This window comes from Meles meles, chromosome 20 (genome assembly GCF_922984935.1).
Source record: "Meles meles chromosome 20, mMelMel3.1 paternal haplotype, whole genome shotgun sequence".
Taxonomy (NCBI): domain Eukaryota; kingdom Metazoa; phylum Chordata; class Mammalia; order Carnivora; family Mustelidae; genus Meles; species Meles meles.
The window spans coordinates 31,945,019-31,968,003 of NC_060085.1; the positions used below are offsets into that span (position 1 = coordinate 31,945,019).

Below are 22,985 nucleotides of genomic sequence, written 5' to 3' on the forward strand. Positions count from 1 at the left end.
TAAATTGCTTCAAAGGAGCATTAGGTTGAGAACCATTGCTTTGATCCTTTGGGGCCAGATAGGGGTTGGGGAGTTGTCACTTAAGCAAAACCAAGCAAAACAGCCTCATGGCCATGCCAAGCCAACAACACAGCAGAGCGAAGTGTACGTACATACAATCGTTCAATACATGTATTTAACAACAACAACAACAAGAACAGCAAAGGCAAAAACCAACAACACATGTATGCACATCTAAGAAAGATGTAGTGAAAAAGAAAAGTCCATTTCCAACCTGCAGGCAATCTGCTGCCGTCCCATCCAAAAGCATCAACAGAACAGAATATTCTGTCTCAGCTCCCTCGTGGTTCTCACAGTGAGAGCATCTCTCTGAACTTGAAGTATATTCCAGTGTTGAAAGATCCACGTTTTTCATACTTGTCTCCTAAACACAAGCCCAGAACCCCATGGGCACTCAAAAGTAAGGACGCTGCTCACTATGGGAGACTGAAAGGTTTATCGAAGATTGTTTCAATTCTTGGAGATTTTCTCATTATGGAATCCCATCTCCACCTGTGTGTGATTCAACTCTCATATTTCCAACACATTTTAAAAAGGTAATTGTGATTGCAAGTGTGGATTTCTTTTTAACTTAAGCTCCACACAATTACCTTCACAGGTCCCATAATTTGGCTTTCACATTCTCTCAAAATCATCAAAACAAAGTACTTGCAAAATGTTTATTTCCCAGGTGTTTTCCAGTAGCTCGATGCCGTTTGCCACCATGCATAAACAGAATGGGGGTCGTTCCCAAAATATGGAACCGGGATGTTGCATACTTACCTCCAAAATGGGGTGCTGCTTTCTTTGTTCTCTTAAGAAATGCTCTCTATTTGGCTTCATTTTTGTAATAGAGGAAATGATTTCTTAAAAAGGGGAATCATATTATGAACAGCACTTAACAGAGCAGCTCTGCAAACTGGTACAAGATTATTACATCTTCAGCTCATTTCTGCAAATTTGTATGGAATCAGGGTCCTCTTTGTGACCAAGAATATCTTACATAGAACCTTCACTTTATAATAGCCAATTTTTCCCCCCTCTCATCAACAGGATACAGTATGGCATATAATGAGATCTCATTACGACAGATTTTAATACACCACAGGTTAAATGGTGCCCACATAGGCTAAGTTCTCAAGACCAGATTCTAATAATAGGCAGTTTAACTAAGTGCATGTTATTGGACTTTTATCTGATAATGTTAGTCCTGATTCCCTGAAACTCAGCTCCACGGGTTTCATTAAGCAGCCAGTTAAAGGAAGGAAGGAAGGAAGGAAAAAGGAAAGAAAGAAAGAAAAGGAAGGAAAATAAGAAAGAAAGAAATGAAAAGAAAGAAAAGGAAAAAACCAGCATATAAGTGTTTCTTCTTTATTTGGAAAAGAGATTTTTACTCTACTTCTCTCTATTAGAAATAACACTGGACGACGTGTTGCAGCAATTATAAAAATATATTTGGCACCATTCCAGTGAGGTACAATCTTAACGAAGCATTAATAATTGGGGGCTCAGGCTCTGGAGTCAAACGGCATTTGTGTCCTGGTTTTACCACTTGGTAGCTGGGTGACCTTGGTCAATCTACTTAACCTCTTTGTGCCTCAGTATTCTCACTTGTTAATTGATGGTAATAATAGTGCTGACCTTATCACTGAGAATTAAGTGAAATTAACACTTAGCACAGTACCTGGTATAAAGAAATGACTCAATAAACACTAGAAGAGAGAAAGTTAGGAGGAAAGTTACCTTAAAATTGAATTGGGAAAATGAGACTTAACTCCATGAAACTGAGGCCAAATGGCAGTGTGTGCAAAATGGTGTGAGAAAGCCTGTTGAAAGTGGGGCCGTGAAGGGCAGTGGACGCCAGAGCACACTGGGAGGTTTTTATGGAGGAAGGTTCCTCATAGGACCTTGCATCTCACAGTTTGTTTGTGGGCCTGCAGTCCTGGCATCATTTGGAATGCAGACTTAGAAATGCAGACTCTCAGGGCAACGGGGTGGCTCAGTCAGTTAAGCATCTGACTCTTGGTTTCAGCCTCAGGTCATGATCTCAGGGTCTTGGGATTCAGCCCCACGTCAGGCTCTGCACTCAGCATGAGGTCTGCTTAAGATTCTCTCTTTCCCTCTCCCTCTGCCGCTCCCCCCTAAAATAAGTAAATAAATCTTTAAAAGGAAGAAAGGAAGGAAGAGAGAGAGAGAGAGAGGAAGGAAGGAGGGGGGGGGGGAGGGAGGGAGGGAGGGAGGAAGGAAGGAAGGAAGGAAGAAAAAGAAAAAGAAAAAAAATGCAAACTCTCAGACCCACTCGAGATCTACTGAGTTAGAATCTGCACAAGATCCCAGGAGTTTCGTGCGATAGGAAGTCAAGAAGCGCTGCCCTAGAACACATCTCACCCCTCAGAGCTTTGGGGCCTGTCATCATCTCTTATCACACACATCAGTGTTCATAAAAGAATAACACTGGGGAGAGGGAGACTCTACTCCCAAACACTCCCACTGTAAAAAAAACTGTGAATGTTAAATTATAACAGTTACATGTTGGAAATAGGATAGAACTGACAAAAATAAGTGGAATCAGTTAAATAAAGTGTGAAACATAAGTTATGATTCAATTAATATTTATGCCTAGACAGAGAAAAAATCACAAATATTTATTTCATCCAGACTGAAAATGAAAACCAAGAAAACATATGATGATTCTCTCTGGGAGGATTTGGGCAGAAGTCCCTGGTACCTTCAGGCTTCCAAAAACATGTATTCCCCTAGAATGCAAATATTTCACTTCCGTGGTCTTCCCGCCCATTGTCCTCAAGCACACACCAATCACACAGCGTTTCAGTGACTTACTCTGTGTACACAACACACATCGCAGACAGACAGACACTCACACACCCAGACTCATCTACACTTTGACACTTTTTCCTAGCTGCCTCCTTTCTGTCCTTAGGCACCTGCTCGAATCTTGCCTGCCAGAGACACAGCATCTTTAACCTAGAATAAATCTGTGGCAAATGGGATAAGAACAGAAGGGGAGAGTCAGTGGTGAAAATGGTAATATCTATCATTTATCAGGTGCTTTGTTATGCAAGATATTGTCCCACAGATTATCCTCTTGTGTTTTCATTCCTGCAATAGCTCTCTCAAACAGGCTGTTAATTCTCTAGTTTTCAGCTGAGGAAATAAAGGCCTATGAGGTCAAGTAAACTACCGAAAGCTACGCAGGTAAGGGGTGCCTGGGTGGCTCAGTCAGTTAGGCATTCATCTCTTGATTTGGGCGCAGGTCATGATCTCAGGTTCATAAGATCGAGACTTGCAAGGGGCTCTGCCCCGTGCAGGGAGCCTGCTTAAGATCTCTCTTTCTCTCCCCCTGCCCCTCCCTACCCTTAAAAAAGTACAGCTAAGAAGCAGCGTAACTGAGACTCGAACGCAGTTCTATCTTCTCTCCACCTGACAGAGTAAAGCCAAGGCCTCTGTATCCAACAGCCATCTTTTTGAGGAATGGCTTCTGCTTTGTAATTCAAATGTAATATTTTCCTTTACTTTCACTTGGTATGATGAGTGGTGAAGAGGCAAAGGAATTTTCCAAAGTCAGAGTAAATTTAAGCTATGGATGGGGAAGTGCAGGATAATTTCCTTCTTGGTATTTTAGAAGTTCTTCATTTTAACCATCTGTTGCAGGCTGACAGATGGGTTGATATATGACAGAATAATGGGCCTTCAATTCTAGAAAGTCATAAGGAATGCTTGAAAAAAATAGCAGCTCTTTTCATGAACCTAGCTGTACTAATGCTTGCTCACTTGCAAAAAAAAAAAAAAAAGTTGGTGGGAGGGAAGTGTGAAATGTAATCATAATCATTCCCCTAAACAGAAAGTTACTCACAATTGCCAAAGGTCAAGTCCAGTAAGATATGCCTAGTCTAAAATTATGCTAACGTTTCCAAATACAGTCATTTGAAAGGGCATACTGAGGGGGGTAAGGGATAATACACAAGTTAAACACACACACACACACACACACACATACACACACACCCCCCAAAAACCCTTCTTCCTTCCCTGTCTTCCAGCCATTTAATTTTATTTTTTATAGGCGGCCAGTGTCATGAATTTCTTATATCTTTGAGATCATTTAGGAAGCACACAGATTTTTGAAATCCAGGTGAGTTCCCAAGGGACAATGTCAGATGTGAGCTCTCTGTCCTTTCTTCTGCCATGCGGTAGGTGTATCTGAGAAGTCGTACAGACGTAGACATTTGGCTAGGCACCAGGGACCCAGGTGATGAAGACTGTCCCTTCCCCGAGGAGCTGACAGTCCGGTGAATGAAACCCTGGAACAAGAATTTAAATAGCACACGCTGTGGACTCTCTGAGAATGGAACGATGATCGGGACATTCGCTGACCCGAGCAGTGGCTCATTCTGCAGGCAGAAGTCCTTCAGGTGGTCTTGCCGGTCTTCACACGATGATTCCAGCTCGTTTCCGGTCATGTGCTGCAACCAGATGAAATATTGACACGTGCACCCCTGGTTCTTGCCCGACCTCCTCGGTGGTACCAGACAGGTTTGAGGCTCTACCCGCAAAGAAACACTGGGTCAAACTTTAGATTGCGTTAGCAGTATTTTTGCCCTATGCCTTGAACCGCAGCAGAGTGAATATTTTGAAAAGGACATTAGTATATAGATTGAAAAAAAGAAGTCCTCACAGCTGAACCCCTGGTCCAGTGTCATCGACCAGGACCACAGCCCGTGTCACTTGAGCATCATATCACCTTCACCACCATCATCATCCCAACCATTAATGCAACAGTTAAAATATTCCGGTCTCTGTGCTTCACATTTTAACTTAATTTGAAACCTCACCACAAGCCTGTCAGGTAGGCTTACATGTGACAGATGTGAACACTGAATCCCAGAGAATTTTTAAATCCCAGAGCAAGTCTGCTGTACCGCATTATTTCCAGCCATGCACAGCAACTCTTCTGTGTCTTATCTGGGAGATAGCAGGAGTGCAGAATAGTAAGTTAATAATAGGATTATGTTTTCAAAGGAATATTTGACAGCCTGGATTTTTCTCGACAGTTCCTTCCCACTCTAATATTATGTAATGCTGAAGGAGGAAGATGTGCTTTCTTTCCACTTGCAGGGAGGATGATGGCAAGAGAACACAGAGAGGGGCTGACTTGGTTCAGAAGGTGGCTCCTGAAAGGTCTGCCAGCATTTTCTGAGTCAAAATTTCTCCGAGTAGAATCCATGTCTCACTTGACATGATTTCCTATAAAATGCACCCGTTTTTAAATAGAGGTTGGAGGGGAACCTAAAAATATTTAGACAGAAGAAGAAATTACTTTGGAATATCTGATGTTTTTACTATCCATGCCTCTACTGCTTGCCACTGTGTGGAGAGAAAAAGGTAGTCATCTGTTTTTTAAAAAGTGTGGTGTGTGGGTGTGTGGGTGTGTATATATGTGTATATATATACACACATATATATATACGCACACACATACATATATATGAAACGCCCAAGTTTTATATATAAAAAACTGAGGGACTAGGTTTTTTTTAAGTTTATTTATTCTAAGTATGTGTATATATATACACACACACACACACACCTACATATATATACACACACATACATATATATGAAACTCCCAAGTTTTGTATATAAAAAACTGATGGACTAGGGTGTTTTTTTTTTTTAAGTTCACTTATTCTAAGTAATCTCTACACCCAATGTGGGGCTCAAACTCACAACCCCAAGATCAAAAGAGTGACACGCTCTTCCAACAGAGCCAGCCAGGCTTGTGGTGGAGTAGTTTTGATCACACAGGGAGAGAACATTCTAGCCCCGGGCACATGGGAGAGATGAAGTTCAGTTCTGGCTGCGTTTGACTTGCGGCCTCCCCCCATGTCTCCTGTATGCCACACTTCCTCCAGATGTTTCATCTATACACTGCCTGACATCTGGCATTTTCCAGATATGTTTACAATGCCCAGATGCTTTATGTCAAGTCGACAAAGCTGGTGGTTAATTGACTACATCTTAGCATTTTTATCTAGCTGATTCAATGGCAGCCCCCAAAATATACCGGAAGTGCTAAAAAAATACATAAAAATAAAAAGAAATATCAGTAAGATGATCAGTAAGTGTCTTCAGGTTTCCGGATTCATCCTTGACTCACAATATAAATATGATTTTTCTTTTCCATGAGTTATTTTTAGACGTGCAAACCGGTTTCAACAGTTGACTCCCCTCTGCTGTAGGAGTTGAGCATCTCACTTGTTCCTCTACTTACTGGTAGATGTGTCAAAACCAATAACCAGGGGCGCCTGGGTGGCTCAGTGGGTTAAGGCCTCTGCCTTCGGCTCGGGTCATGATCCCAGGGTCCTGGGATCGAGCCCCGCTTCGGGCTCTCTGCTCAGCGGGGAGCCTGCTTCCTCCTCTCTCTCTCTGCCTGCCTTTCTGCCTACTTGTGATCTCTTTCTGTCAAACAAATAAATAAATAAAATCTTTAAAAACAAATCAAAACAAAACAAAAACCAATAACCAACCATTTGGAAAGAGTGCTGTTTTCTGTATAAGCTAGAAACTCACCTGGAAACAGTTAACAGCCCTAGCTGGTTGCCTAAGCTTATGAACTTCAAAGAGCGTGCGGGTCCAGAAAGGCAGGAATCCTCTCCTCCCACCATTTAGATAGCTCAAGAGATCCCCTGCAGACCTCTTCACCTCTTTGGTGATTGGCTTTCCAAGAGGGAGAGGATTGCAGGTGAGCCCATGCAGAGAACCGACAGCCTCGGCAGACGTCTGAGCCACCAAAGTTCTCACTAATTGAGCGCTCTTTCCCTCCTTTTAAACCTTTCTTTGCTAGCAGAATGGCCCAGTGAATCTTCCTGGTTCTAACCAGTGTCAACGTGTATTCATTCTTCTCGGGCATGGTATAAGCAGGTAGTGGAGAGAGGCCCCAATTCCCTCCAGACACCAATTCGTAGACCTTCTAGATAGTCATTTTGTGATGTGTTTATTACGCCACCTGTGCTGAGAACCACCCAAGGGACAAACCTGAAAGGATTCTAGATGCACCCAGATCTGTGCAGCTTTCCCTGTCCCCCAAGACTGGCTAGTGTCCCCATTGTTTTGTTTGTTTTCAAAACACCAGGTCCTTTTCCTGCAAAGCCATTATCATCATCTGCAATTACATATTCTTTGATGATTTGAGTAAGGTCTCTCCTCCAACAGAGTGAATACTAGGGTCGTGTCTGTTTTTATTAATTACTGTATTCCAAAGACCTGGCACCTAGTCGGGTCTTACTGGAGATTTGTTGAATAAATCACGCCTGATTTATCCGACCATCAAAACCCACTGAATACTTTTCGATGCTGTTATAGATCCAGTTGTATACAGAATTTTCCTCTCTTTCTCTCTCTCTCTCTGTTTGTGTGTGAAAATTCATTGAGGGCTTACTATGTGTCAGGCACTGAGCTGAGTATTCTATTGAATTAGCTCATGCATCCATGGCAAAAACCCTCTGAAAACGTATGTCATTATTGACCCTTTTTACAGACTGGAAAACTGAGGCTTCATTGAGTCCCGGCGCTAGTTAGTAACAGTTGAGATTTGAACCCAAGGCGAACGGATTCCAAAGACAATAGAATTAACTATTATGTGATGCTTTGTATTCTAAAAACCTATATGTAGTGAGACCTACCTCACAAGTTCCTAGTGAAGATTAAAGGAAATAATGCACATGAAGACCTTAGCACAGTGCGTGGCTCAAAGTGAGCGCCAGATCAGTAGCAACTATTGCAAGCAATACTGCTCCTATTACCACTAATTTATCTTGAACGGTTATTAATCTTCTGATATTACTATGAACTTGTTTTGAAAGGTGCTATTTGCAGTGAAAAGGTTAGGCAGGGTCAATCAGAAATCAAATCATTTTTAAGGGGTGTCTTTAATATTGATTTACAGCAACATTGCAGTGAGCTAGTGAAGACTGTGTTCATTCTGAGGTTGTCAAACAGCCAAGAACACCTCCCTCTTGCACAAAGATTGTGAAATCAATTGTCTGTGACTAAGCTAAAAGGAGAGAGGCAGAGGATGGTTTAAAAAGTCTTCTTTTCTTAAGAGAAGCAAAAAACAAGAAACAGGAGGCCCCAGTTCCACAGCTGAGCAACCACGGATCAACTGATAAAGTTCTCTGAAGAATAAACTAAAAAAGAAAAATGCTGTGTGTCAATCCCAATCAAATTTAACTTAAGAGGGAAAGAAATGAAGTCCCACACCGACTCTCAAGCAGAAGCCAGACTCTTTGCACATGAAACAAGATGACTGATTACGACTCGGCTCTTTCAACCAAAGGGCAACCTCCACTCCCTCTCTCCTTTTGCAAAATTTCCATTAGTTGATGGTGTGACAGTAATGCATTTTACAGTAATAACATAAAACGATCCAGGGATGCCTCGGTGGCTCAGTCATTAAGCGTCTGCCTTTGGCTCAGGTCATGATTCCAGGGTCCTGGGATCGAACCCCACATTGGGCTCCCTCCTCAGCGGGAAGCCTGCGTCTCCCTCTCCCACTCCCCCTGTTTGTGTTTCTGCTTTCACTCTCTCTCCATCAAATAAATAAATAAAATCTTTTTTTTTTTAAATCCAGATTGTGCAGAGAAAGGAAAGATGCAAACCACTCGAGGACTGGTACCCTCCTGTCCCTACTCCATCTTGAACAATACCTAGCCTATAGTGAGGAGATCATAAATATTGGACAGGTGATTAGGGAAAGGAACTGATAAAACAATGGACAAATGAAGAAATGAATAGGACTTGGATTCCAATCGATCTGAATTTGGTATCCAGTTCCTCTACTGACTCCTCGAAGCACTCCCTTCACCTGTGAAAGAAATAAACAAATCAAAACAAAACAAAAGAACTAACAGCTACTTCATAGGGCTATGGTAAGGCTGAACAGAGGTGAAACATGGAAAGCATTTTAACATGGTGCCTGATACATGTTGGGCCCTCTGTTAAAGATCCTTTGGAATGTAATGAGGTTCACACTTCAGCAAGACTCACAGACTTTTGAGCTCAGTGAACGTTTGCAAACAAAGCTCAGCAACTTATGACTCTGAGAACTCAGCAGCTCACTTCATCTTTCTGAACCTTGATTTTCTCATCTGTAAAGTGGGGTCAATAATAGCCATCTCAGAGCGCTATTAGGAGAATTAAAGGAATAATGTATGGGACCCACCATGTCTGATACAGAGTGACTGCTCCACAAATGCTAGCCATAAGTATGAATATGGCCACTTAATTTTTATTATGATCCAATAAAGTCATGGGCCTCTAAAAGCAATAGAGTCCTTTAATAATAGATTAAAACCCAGATTCTGGAGCCAAACTCTCTGGCTCCAATCTTTCAAGCTGGAGTTAAGTAATTTTATTCCATCTGGAAAACGGAGCTGTATATTTCTTCCCATTTCACCAGCCACTGTTCTGCACATGTCCTGAGCATAGAGAGGTCAAGTCAGATTTTCCCCTACATTTAGGCTGACATGCAGTCCCCACTGTCCCCGTAGGCCATCTCCTCCTGTGGGCTGCCAGTAGGGAAGGCCCAAGACTCTTTGGTCACACTGGTCTGCCTTCAGACCTCTACCAGACCCCTGGGGCCTTGCATTGGGCCACTATTATCAACCCATACATGAGGTCCTACAGGCCAGGAGGGACATGAGGGGCCTGCTGGCCTTGTGAAGGCTCAGCTGACAGATGGCTGCTAGGGTCATCTCAGACTCGAGTGCCAAGAGAAAAGGTGACATCAGTGACCCAAAACAGGAGAAGGAGCATCACTTTCACTGCAAATGGAAATGTACTTCCATTTGTTAACTTTAGTTAAAGCAGTGCCATCTGATACGGTAGCAATGGCAATGTGGCTATTAGACAGTTGAAATGTGGCTGATACAAATGAGAATGTGTTTTAGGTATAAAATACACACCAGGGGCACCTGGGTGGCTCAGTGGGTTAAAGCCTCTGCCTTCGGCTCCGGTCATGATCTCGGGGTCCCGGGATTGAGCCCTGCGTCAGGCTCTCTGCTCAGCAGGGAGCCTGCTTCCCTCTCTCTCTCTCTCTCTGCCTGCCTCTCTGCCTACTTGTGATCTCTGTCTTTCAAATAAATAAATAAAATCTTTAAATAAAACAAAATACACACCAGACTTCATACAAAAAAAGGGAAAATGTCTTACCAAAATTCTTATATGTTCGGTTTCATTATATAAATACATATATTGGCTTCATATAATTAATTGCACCAGTTTCTTTTTGTCTTTTTTTCTTAATGGGACTATTAAGAAACTTGAAATTACATATGTGATTCCTATCTCTGGTTCACCTTCTGTTGGACAGTACTAACCTAGTCTCAGTGTTCCCTCCGCAGGATGGGGCCTTATAAGGCCTTTCCCAACTTCAGCCATCCTGAAGCTATAAAGTATTGATATTATAAATTATTACTGTCCCCTCAGCTATAAATTATTTGCTATTCTTTAAATTATTTTCTTAAACCTAAATATAATGTAATTTTGAAGAAAACCCTGTACCACTAATGGATACAGAAACCCAGCATTATTTGTCATAATTAGGAGATAGAAACGTATCAGTGGGAAGTATAGAGTACTGGATTCCCACCAGACACTATTGCTTGTATGATGGCTCTGAGCCTGGGGCCAATTTTCTTTGATAAACAGGTGTTAAATATTTGTTAAATAGATGTTCACGACAGATTGGCACCCAGCTGAGACTTTCTTCTTTACTCCTCAGATTGAAAGAGAATTGTGAAGAAAAATGCTTTTCTCAGCGTTAGGGAGCCCAAAGTTATTTATTGCTATGTCTGTGTTCCCACAATAATGGGTTAACTTGAACCTGAGAAAGTGTGGGCATAAGGGAAAAGTCACTCACTAAACAAGGAGCCTGATGCCCGACATTCAAATCTCAGTTATTTGTCGGGACTGGGACACAGCACTTAACTTCCCTGGATCTGTAAAATGGGTATAATTATCTTCAGCCACTTGCAGTTATTGTGAACATCAAATGATCTTCTGCTACTCCATGTTAACAACTGAGGACATTCTCCAGAAGTCAGTGGTCACTAGTATTCATCCTTCAAATGAAATAAACCTGTGAGCAGACAAGATTCTCTCTTCCAACACAGGTTCCAAGCTCTGTCCTGAGCTGAGCTTCTAGCTTGCTGTTTGATGTTGTGTTTCCTGGCTCACAGCTTCATTCCGGGATTCCTGAAAGCTGACTTACCACAGCCAATCCAGTTACACCGAGGGGACAGTAACTCATCGGGCTGCCCCATCTCTGGTATAGGCTCTCACCATAGTGTCAGCCACACAGTAAACAGCAAAGCCATCGAGGAGGCAAAAGAGATAATAATGTCATGGGAGTTGAAATACCGAGAGTATTTGCTAATAGACAGAAACAGGAAAATGGACCATTTTACCAATATCCAGTGTGCTGCTATCCAGGGAGGTAGGTTTACCTGCTCCTAAAAGAGTAAGTTTGCCATCACCAAAGATGATTCCCTTTTATGCCCCAGAGTGGTCCAGAACAAACATCTCTTAATATATTAAATTACATTCTACTGTGAAAATGAGCTTGCTAACAGCAAATTAGGAGAAGTGGGGGCAACAAAACACATCCAGCAAACGAACTGGAAACAGAGCACCCAGCCAGCATGAAGCCAGGCTGCTCCCTCTGCCTGAGGAGGCAGTTGTTTGGATCCCTGAACACATCCTTCAAACATACTGCAGAAACACAGCCAGGCAGCGAGGCAGCACTCTCTCGAGTGGTCGGTGTTCTTTAGGTACAGAGTGAGACCACTAGCCCAGAGTGTATTTTATAAACCACTTAATGAACCAGAAGCAAATCCACTTATCTCTCTCGGCTCCGCTTGTGTTTTTTGTTTTGTTTTGTTTTTAAAGATTTTATTTATTTATTTGTCAGAGAGAGAAAGACAGAGAACGAGAGCACAAGCAGGCAGAGTGGCAGGCAGAGGCAGAGAGAGAAGCAGGCTCCCCACCAAACAAGGAGCCCAATGTGGGACTCGATCTCAGGACCCTGGGATCATGACCCGAGCCGAAGGCAGTGGCTTAACCCACTGAGCCACCCAGGCGTCCCTTTTTTTTTTTTAATCTGTAATATGAGGCTAATAACTTCCTATGACTACTTTTTGGGGTTTTACGGGGACCACAGAGATCCCAAGTGCGAGAGGTTTTTTGAACTGTGAAGGCACTCGAATGCAGCCTCCCTTCTCTGTAGGAATAAAGACCACAAGCAAAGCCTGCAGAAGGTACCTTCAGAGGGTTAATGGATGCACCCGGTAACCTAGCTGCAAATGTTACAGCTTTATCACCCGAGTTTCTTCCCTGCACAGTCTTCCTGTTAGACAGACACAGGGCAGCAGCATTCGCAAACACTGGGTCCTCGTCTGCATCATCAGAAAAAAATCCCCTCTCAAGTGGGAGGCATTTACCTCTCCTGATTCAGCAGGTGATGCAGGTGGACCCTGAACACGGCATTAAGTAACATGACTGAGGAAGTTATCCCACCTTCTGTTTAACTTCAGGTCTTCTGGTGAGGTCGTGCTAGTATCTCCTTAATATCCCTCTAACACTTGCTCATCTCCCTTTTAACAAAGATCCCAGGCTCTAAAGCCTTGTGCAAACATCCCCTGGTAGAATTTAAGGCATTTTGTTTTCACTGTGGAGCACTTATGTTTGCAATTGCCTTCTACCCATGGCAAGTTGTGTTGGTTTGACATTATAGAACACATATTATTTCCTTCTGAGATGACCTCCTTATGTAAAAAGGGTAATTTGTTTTAAGTGAAAGGTGAAGCAATAACACGAGAGCATGTGCATAAAATCAAAATTGTTTAGGTGGTACAAAAATGACTAAAATTTAGAGAACGCCAGCTAAGCTAATTATCTACAAAAACACACCAAAGAGCATCCTTCCCCCCTGGCTCATGATACACTGCAGTAATCAAGCGAGGCATTAATTATAAGGAAAGTATTCACCTGTCTCTGCTTCAGTTTTCTCGTAAGAAAAGCAGGGCTAACGTCAAGTACGTGTGTCGTAAGGTTAATGATATCTGTAAGTGCTGAGCAGAGTGCCTGGCGTATAGGAAGTGCTCGGTGAACGCAGGTCACGGCAGCTGTAGTTGAGGCTCTGGAGACAATTTCTAGTTCGGAACAGCTTCTGATGGATGCCCTGCCCCTCCCCCTTCATGCTCTGTGCCAGGACCTGAGTGCATGGATCACGGCAGTGGGCTCCCTGCCCACTGGGTTCCAGCAGGGTTTGGCTAATGGGAGCCTCAGCAGGAGATTGGAAGAGAGGAGCACAGGGTCAAGGATTTGCTACCATATGGCACTCCCGGCAAGCAGGCTCTAACTCAGGCTCCATGCCGAAGCCAAAAATTTAAAAAGTTCAGGCTAATTTCTTCTTTATCTAAAACTTTTTACAAAATCTCATCTTCACCCTTTGCTTAGTTGTGGAACATCTGGCACTTGAGACAACTTTCTCTATTCTAATGACATTTATGATTTGGTCTGATTATATAAATCCTGATGCTGTTGTAAGGACAAACAGAGCCATCTGAAATTCTGTCAATCAATGTCTTGATTACATTGCCACATTATTTTTATTTGGTCTAATTTAAAGTAAGGTATGTTTAAATATCCACAAGCTTAGGGGCCCCTGGATGGCGCACGCAGTTAAGCATCTGATTCCTGTTCCGGCTGGGGTCCTGATCTCAGGATCATGAGATTGGAGCCCCACATCGGGCTTAGCGTGATGTCTGCTTGAGATTCTCTCTCTCTCTCTCCCTCTCGTTCTGTCCCTCCCACTCATGCTCTCTCACTCTCTCTCTAAAATAAATACATAAATATTTTTTAAATGCATAAGCTTACATAAAACAAAATAAAAATCATCTCTAATCCTATGAGCACCACTTGGTAAACTCTACACAGTGTTACATACATAAATATAAATGTCTTGTCAAATTGGGACAATTTTGTATATTTCTTCCTCCCTTCATTCTTTTAATAAGTGTTGATGGCAACTCTTGGGCCAAGATTCAGCAATGAGCAAAGTAGACCCTTCTTGCCCTCATGGAGCTGACATCTTCCTGGGAGAAGCAGGCAGATGAAAAAGTATATTTTCACTGCCCACAACATCTTATGAGACAGATACTGTTATTGTCCCATTTTACAGTAAACTAATCTGCAGCTTCAAGTCACCCTAGCAAAGTGCCCGAGAACACCGGTAATGACTAGCAGGGTCAGGATTCAGCCCCAGGTCTATCTGATGACAGACTCTGAGCCGTTAGCTAGTACAGGAGATACTGTAGGGGCACCTGGGTGGCTCAGTGGGTTAAGCCTCTGCCTTCGGCTCAGGTCATGGTCTCAGGGTCCTGGGATCGAGTCCCACATCGGGCTCTCTGCTCAGCGGGGAGCCTGCTTCCTCCTCTCTCTCTGCCTGCCTCTCTGCCTACTTGTGATCTCTGTCTGTCAAATTAATGAATAGAATCTTTAAAAAAAAAAGATACTGTAATGTGATACATTGATGTCTCTTTGTAAAGTGGTACTAGGGGTAAAAGTTTGGGTACACTCCCAAGTACAACCCATTTTTTCACTCTCAAGGATACAGATCCTTGACTTCAATCATGAGGTTTGTTTGTGGAAAATGACTCGTTACTACTTGTCATATCTAAATTAAGCAGGACTTCAAGTCCGACTTTGAACTTTTTAGTGTACTTGTTTTAAGTAAGAAGATCAATATTCCTTCAAGTGGACATGGGGGAAGTAGAGACCAGTCAAGCTCACAGGTGCCAGAAGCAGCTGGCCAGGCTTACATTCCTGGCTCCGTTACTTACTAACTCCCTACTCTGAGCAATTTTACTGAATCCCTTAATGCCTCAGTTTCCCCAACTATTAAATAGGGACTGGGTTAGCATCTGTTTCACGGTGCTGTTGTCAGGAGTAAATGAGTTAATTCATGTAAACTTGGGATAATACTTTATACATAAGTGCTCCATAGGGGCGCCTGGGTGGCTCAGTGGGTTAAGCTTCTGCCTTCAGTTCAGGTCATGATCCCAGAGTCCTGGGATCGAGCCCCGCATCAGGCTCTCTGCTCAGCGGGGAGCCTGCTTCCCTTCCTCTCTCTCTCTGCCTGCCTCTCTGCCTGCTTGTGATCTCTCTCTGTCAAATAAATAAATAAAATCTTTAAAAAAAAAAGTGCTCCATAAATGTTAGCTATTCTTACTATTATCAACAAGTCTAAAAGTTTTTATATTATTTTCTCCAATTTCCAATGGAGACGTCTTCACATGACTCTGTTCTTGTTTCTCCTCCCTACCACCATTCTCTCAAGTCTGTTTTCAATTACGATGAACATAGATCATGATAGCTACTCTCTTGTAACTGGGAGTGATCAGGTGTCTATAGCCCCTAACAAATACGTAACAGTAAGAGAAGAGTTCGTATTTTGCCTTTTCTTAATTCCCTCCTAAGACTGTGCTCAGTACCTGGCACATTCCTCAGAAATGACTGAATGAATGCAAGGATGAACGAATAAGTTACCAGACTGAACATGAACCTAAATTTGTATTTGACAGAGTCGACCTGGCTTATTTATTTGTAACCATTCCTCCAGCTTGTAATTCAGACTCAAAACACTTGAGTCTCTTGATTCCAAATGTTCTTATTGATTGCTGTAGATATTGTATTTGTCTGCCTGTTTCTACCACCATATTCCAGAAACAGCTTAAGATAGCTTACACAGATATACGGAACACAAACTGGATTAATTAAAAAGGAGAGGGGGGAAAAGAAGGGTGGGCATATAAAACCAGGCTGGGAATAGGGCTAAAATACCCATACGATAAAAACCCTATGGGTAAGTTCAGGGAAAACCATGAACTTTCTAGAGCCAACATGAAACGTTCAACCAGTAAGTCACAGAATGTGCAGCAGCCCGTGGATGAAAAGGTAGCCATTTCTCAGAGGATTCAGCCACTCTGAGAAGTGGGCAGTCTAGAACATTCTCCACAGAAGTCAGAACTAACATATAACCATCCAAACAGCATCCTTACAGTGTAAGAATTCCCACGGTGTCGATCCTGGAATCTTGATGAAAAGTAATTTAGTCATGTCATGAGGGAAAACTAACCAGAACAAGTCAGATGTGCCATGTCTTTGTGTAGGAAAGAGACACAGAGCAAGTTTTCTACTTGGCAGGCTTTTCATTTAGAATAGAAAAAGAAATCTTTCTGTTGGTATAGCAAATATACTCTTTTCCTTTCCAGGTCAGTGTTTTTCATATACTAGGTAAGAAGGACACAATGTTTTTATTTTAGTCAAGCATAAATACAGTAAATCTGTAAATAATGTATCAATAAATACAGTAAAACTGTCCTATGTTAGAACACGGTCTGCTTCTGACTTGGACAGTGACTCCCATCCCCCACCCTCTCTGAGTCATGATGGAGGATATGAGAAGTAGCCCAGAAGCTCAGAATGTGTCTTTAAAATATTCATTCTCTTACATTGTAGAGTTGTTGTTTCATGTGAAAAAAGAAGCTTCTTTCCTCTGTAATCATAGCAGATGCTTTTCTAAGTCAGACAGATCTGGATTTGAATTCTGGCTCTGTCCCTTTCTCTATGTTACCTTATCCTTTTGGGCCTTGATTTCCTCATCTTTAGAACTGGTATTAAAAATACTCTCTAAGCATGGTACTGGCATAAAAACAGACACACAACATAAACAGACTGGCATAAAAACAAACGAGTGGAACAGAGTAGAGAGCTCAGATATAGACCCTCAACTCTATGGTCAAATAATCTTCGACAAAACAGGAAAAAATATACAGTGGAAAAAAGACAGTCTCTTCAATAAATGGTGCTGGGAAAACTGGACAGCTATATGTAGAAGAATGAAACTCAACCATTCTCTTACACCATACACAAAGATAAACTCGAAATGGATAAGAGACCTCAACGTGAGACAGGAATCCATCAGAATCCTAGAGGAGAACATAGACAGTAACCTCTTCAATATCAGCCACAGCAACTTCTTTCAAGATATGTTTCCAAAGGAAAACAAAAGCGAAAATGAACTTTTGGGACTTCATCAAGATCAAAAGCTTCTGCACAGCAAAGGAAACAGTCAACAAAACAAAAAGGCAACCCACGGAATGGGAGAAGATATTTGCAAATGACAGTACAGACAAAAGGTTGATATCCAGGATCTATAAAGAACTCCTCAAACTCAACACACACAAAACAGATAATCCTATCAAAAAATGGGCAGAAGATATGAACAGACACTTCTCCAATGAAGACATACAAATGGCTATCAGACATGAAAAAAATGCTCATCATCACTAGCCATCAGGGAGATTCAAATTAAAACCACATTGAGATATCACCTTACACCAGTTAGAATGGCCAAAATTAGCAAGACAGGAAACAACATGTGTTGGAGAGGATGTGGAGAAAGGGGAACCCTTTTAAACTGTTGGTGGGAATGCAAGTTGGTGCAGCCACTTTGGAGAACAGTGTGGAGATTCCTCAAGAAATTAAAAATAGAGCTTCCCTATGACCCTGCAGTTGCACTACTGGGTATTTACCCCAGATGTAGTGAAAAGAAGAGCCATCTGTACCCCAATGTTTATAGCAGCAATGGCCACAGTCACCAAACTGTGGAAAGAACCAAGATGCCCTTCAACAGATGAATGGATAAAGAAGATGTGGTCCATATACACAATGGAGTATTATGCCTCCATCAGAAAGGATGAATACCCAACTTTTGTAGCAACATGGACGGGACTGGAAGAGATTATGCTGAGTGAAATAAGTCAAGCAGAGAGAGTCAAGTATCATATTGTTTCACTTATTTGTGGAGCATAACAAAGAACATGGAGGACATGGGGAGATGGAGAGGAGAAGGGAGTTGAGGGAAATTGGAAGGGGAGATGAACCATGAGAGACTATGGACTCTGAAAAACAACCTGAGGGTTTTGAAGGGGCGGTGGGTGGGAGGTTGGGGAACCAGGTGGTGGGTAATAGGGAGGGCATGTACCGCATGGAGCACTGGGTGTGGTACAAAAACAATGAAAACTGTTACGCTGAAAAGAAATTAAAAAAAATACTGTCTAACATGATATTTGTAAGGATAATTTTATATGAAAATTATATAAAATTATCCTTGCCCATAAAAAAGCACTCAAAACATTACAGCTGATAATACTTCCCACTTAACACAGTCCCAAGCATACACTAGGTGACATATAAGTTTGTTAAATGAGAAAAAAAAAATGAATGAGCAAATGAATGAATATCTAGGAGTCTTCAACAATCAACAAATCTCTCCATTTGCAGTCATCATCACATAGTGGCTAAGGTCATGGGCTTAGAAATTGGCTGGCCAGGTGTGACTGCTGACACCATTACTGATTATCTGTGGGCATCTAGACAAGCTGTTCGATCATCCCCTGTCCCAGGTTTGTTACCTGCGACCGGGATAATGATAGGAATTTCCTCACAGGGGTTGTAGGAACAATTAGAGGAGAGCTCTAAGTACCTAGCATCATTCCTGGAACATAGTAAGCATTCAATAACTATTGCCATTATTTATTTTATACATGTATACATATAATGTCACAGAACTTTCTTTTATTTATTTTTCAACTTCTCCTTGGTTCCAGTGCTCTGGGATCCAGGAATTTTCCAAAATTATATTGTTGTATAAAGTAACCATTTCTTTTTTTTTTTAATAAAGTAATCATTTCTTTTCTAAAATTCACACTTCTTTTACTGTTTTCTCTCTCTGTTTCTGTAGGACTTCATTGTCACTGTGGTCTTTTCGTTCTTGTGGTTGGTGGGTTCATCAGCTTGGGCGAAAGGACTGTCTGATGTCAAGGTCGCGACGGATCCCAAAGAAGTCTTGTTACTGATGTCAGCTTGCAAACAGCCGTCCAACAAATGCATGGCTGTCCACAGCCCTGTCATGTCCAGCCTAAACACTTCCGTGGTACGTTTCCATCTCTGCTTTACCTCCCAAAACTCTGTTTGCCATTCAAGGGAATAGAAAAAACATCTCAAAAGTCATCTTGGAGATTTCTTCCTCCAAAACTAGGCCAATGTAAAGGGCGATATTTCGCTCCCTGTGCAAGGTGATCCTCTGGTCATCAAGTTTTCTATTGTCAGAACCCATCGGCTTTAATGCCGCCAATTATGGAGTCTTAATAAGAACCCAGCAGGTATTGGCAGCTGCTGCTTGGATGAGAGTCAAGTCAAAATTCTAAGCCAGAAGCAGATATAAAATCTGAACTTTAAGGCTGAAGCCTGCCAGAAGTTAAAAGGAATATTTGATGGCAGAGAGGTCTCCTGGGAAGAAAACATTGTTCAAACCATACATAGCTAGAATACATCTGGTTGATTGTCTGGAGAAAAAAAATACACAGACCTGGTAGGATGTGAGAAAAACTGCATAGTATAAAAAATACTTAAACAGTTACGGTAGTTTTTTCACAGTAATTTTTTTTTTATCTCCTCCATGTTCCCGCTTTAATTGCCTGGTAACTTTGGAAAAGTTGAACTAAATTAGTTGAACAAAGTCAAATATTATCAAATGTATAGCTCTCACAGGAAGATAGAAAAATCTGACAGAAAGCAGGGCGGCTAAATTGGATGCTTGTGTTCTTGTAAAGAAAGAAACTGCATCCAAGAAAGACAGAAGCTATAATGGCAGCAAAAAGCAGTTGTTACGGAAGAGTGGAAGACCCGGCAGTGTTTGCAGAAGGAAAAACATTCTTTAGCAATCCCTAAAAATAATGATCTTGGCTTCAAGGTTAGCTTATGTTTTACAGCTTTCTGAAATTTAATCTGAGAAAGCAATTAAGACGGGGGAAAGGGTTGCTAATCATTTCTTGATGGTTTGATGGTGGATCCTGCCTTGGTGAGAGAGGAAACATGGAATGAAAGTGTGTCCAAGGGTCTCACCGTGATTTTTGAGGGTTGCCGGTCACACCTGCAGCTGAATGCGTGGAAGTATATTCCCCAGCTTCTGGGGTTTCTTTCTAGGCAGCGCTGAATGAAGGTTATTGTAATCTGGATCCCAAAATCTAAAAGAACAAAGAGAAAAATCACCCAATGTGTTTGTTCAATTACTAATCAATCTTCTAACACATTATGACATCCCACATGGTCTATTTCATTCCACCTCTGATGTCTCTAACACGTTTGAGACTAAGCAATGGGAATTTTGAATGGGAAACAATGTGAGGTGTCTCCTAAAATCAAAGAGATATATTTCCCTTTCTCTGCTTGACTGATCTCACTTAGCATAATATCCTCTAGGTCCATCTGTGTTGTGTGCCAATTACACTCAAATAAAAAGAGAAAAGAATATATCCACCAAATTCTACACGTACATACATATATAACATTTATAAATAAACTATGTAATTAAATTTTTTTTTAATCAAAAAGAGAGGGGAACCTGGGTAGCTCAGTCGGTTAAGCATCTGCCTTTGGCTCAGGTCATGATCCTGGGGTCCTGGAATCGAGTCCCACATCGGACTCCCTGCTCACCAGGGAGCCTGCTTCTCCTTCCACCTCCCTTCCCACCTGTGCTCTCTCTCTCTCCAATAAATAAATAAAATCTTTAAAAAAATAATTTTTTTAAAAATTCAAAAGGAGAAATGATGGAAACTAAATTGCACGTTCTGTGAGAGAGGACCGGTCTGCTGCTATTGTCATTATGGATCTATATCAGTTAAGGGTCCTAGTGACAGGAAATTCAATCCACGTTAGCTAACAGAAACCATCTGCCTGTCCCTAATGTCTGTTCTCTGCACCCCACTTCCGTACCAGTGCCCATAGGTGCTGGAATTCTGGGTTGCAACTAATAGAAACTGACTCTGATGAACCTCATCAGGAAAAACAGAAATCTTTGGAAGGGTATGAAGTAGCTCAGGAGACTGATGAAACTGATGAAACGGGCTCTACAAAAAGCAGCATCTAGAGCAAGGTCAAGGTTCCAGGTGTCAGACACTAGCAGATGTGGTGTCTGACCTTGCATACTCTGCTCCCGATTCCAAGTCCCAGAACCCAGCTCACACCACTTGACTGCAACTGGGCTTTGCGAGGGAAATAAAATTTCTATTACCAAAAGCAGAGGAAAAGAATATTTTTCTGCCAAATGCTGCGATTTTTTTTTTCATTACAAACTCATTTGGCTTCAAAACCTATTGAGCTAGCTTTTCACGGAAAGTAAAAGTAATTAGAAAGACACTCGAAATGTGTCTTCTAAGGGCAGAATCCCAGGGCCAGAAACTGGGATTGGCAGGAAACTGGACAGTTCCCATCCTTCACCCTTCAGCTCTTTCTTTCTGTATGTCTATTATATCACTGTCTCTTTTCCGATGCATTTTTTTTCTTCTTCCTGTTCACACAAAAGAAGATAGTCACCCCACGGGTTCTGAGTTTATATTTCTTTTTATCTTTTTTTTTTAAGATTGATTTATTTATTTGAGACAGAAAGAGAGTGAGCAGGAGAGGGGCAAAAGGAGAGGGAGAGAGGGAATCTCAGGAAGACTGCTGGCTGAGCATCTAGCCCTATGCAGGGCTGGATCTCACAACCCTGAGATCATGACCAAGAGTCGGACACTCAACTGACTGAGCCACCCAGGTGCCCCTATGTTCCTTTTCAAAGGAACATCTTGGATTGAACTAAAAATCACTCAGGTTTAATCCCACATTTCCGGCAGAGAGAATCTCATGAGCTCATTTCCGGCCAGGTATCCACCTTGCCTAGGGATTGGGGGAATGGTGCAGAGAAAATATGGCGCCCAGAACCCAACCAGCTTGCCTACTAGGGGCATGTAGGCTTTGGAGGAAGAGCCAGACGCACCACAAGAGGTGATCTGTACGAGTAAGTGATTCAGCAACAGCAGTGATATCTCTACCAGGGTAACAAATTTACTTTCTTCAAAGCATTTTGGCATCTGTGATTTCCCACTAACACAATTAGGCGGGGAGCTACGTAGATATTTCAAACGCAGGTAGCTGTGGTGAGGGGATCTGCATAAGACTTCCCAAGTCATGACAGTAATTCCAGACCAGAGCCAAGTCCCCAAATGCTGTTGCCACTGGAAACGGTTAAAGGCATAGCACCGGAAGTTCGTCTGCTACTGTTTGAATCTCCACCTTTCAATAATGGACTGCCCTTGGACGAATTAATTCCGGTCCCTACACCTTAGTTTCATTATCTATAAAATGGGGCTATTATCAACCACACCTCACAAGACTGTTGTTCGATGAGATGATAGATGATAAATACTTAGCACAGTGCCCAGCGTAGGGCAGATGTCCAGTAAGTGTCAACAAAACCTGCCTCTCCAATACCTTCATTTTTCTAAGTGTCAGATCATGTTAGAACCCAAAGAACAGGGTAGGGGAAAGGAATGTTTGTTTCTCTCTCTCTCAACTTTTCTTTCAAAGGTTCCCTGAGCATAATTTCCATCCATAATTTCTAGTTCTGCTTCTCCTGCTTTATTATATGCAAACTTGACATTTCTTCTCGGCTAATCTGGTTCTCCTCTCCTCATTCTTTCTCACACTATGCATGATTTCTTGAGGTCTCCCCTTCTGTTGTCCCCACATCTGAGCCTGAACCAAAATCCTTACTCCAACTTCAGTTGCAACAAAATGGCAAGAAAGGATTAAAGGGCCCATGAGCCTCTACAACGTGCCGGCCACGAGTCTGTGATATCAGTGTGATGACAATGGAATAAGACATCGCCTCTCCTGATGCATGGGGACACCTTGTATATGTTCTCGCTTTTACGTTGCATTTCCCTGATTTCTAGGTTCTGCTTGAGCCTAACTTTCTTGGA

At 42.0% G+C, this 22,985-nt stretch overlaps 1 protein-coding gene across 2 annotated transcripts in view; it reads left to right on the forward strand.

The window, feature by feature from the left end:
• Window positions 1-22,985, forward strand: part of SYNPR (synaptoporin) — a 320,636-nt gene that overhangs the window by 293,346 nt on the left and 4,305 nt on the right. For both annotated transcript variants that reach the window (XM_045991390.1, XM_045991391.1), the window contains one exon: window positions 18,926-19,117. In XM_045991390.1, coding sequence (XP_045847346.1) covers window positions 18,926-19,117 — 192 coding nt within the window. The remainder of the gene's footprint in view (window positions 1-18,925; window positions 19,118-22,985) is intronic.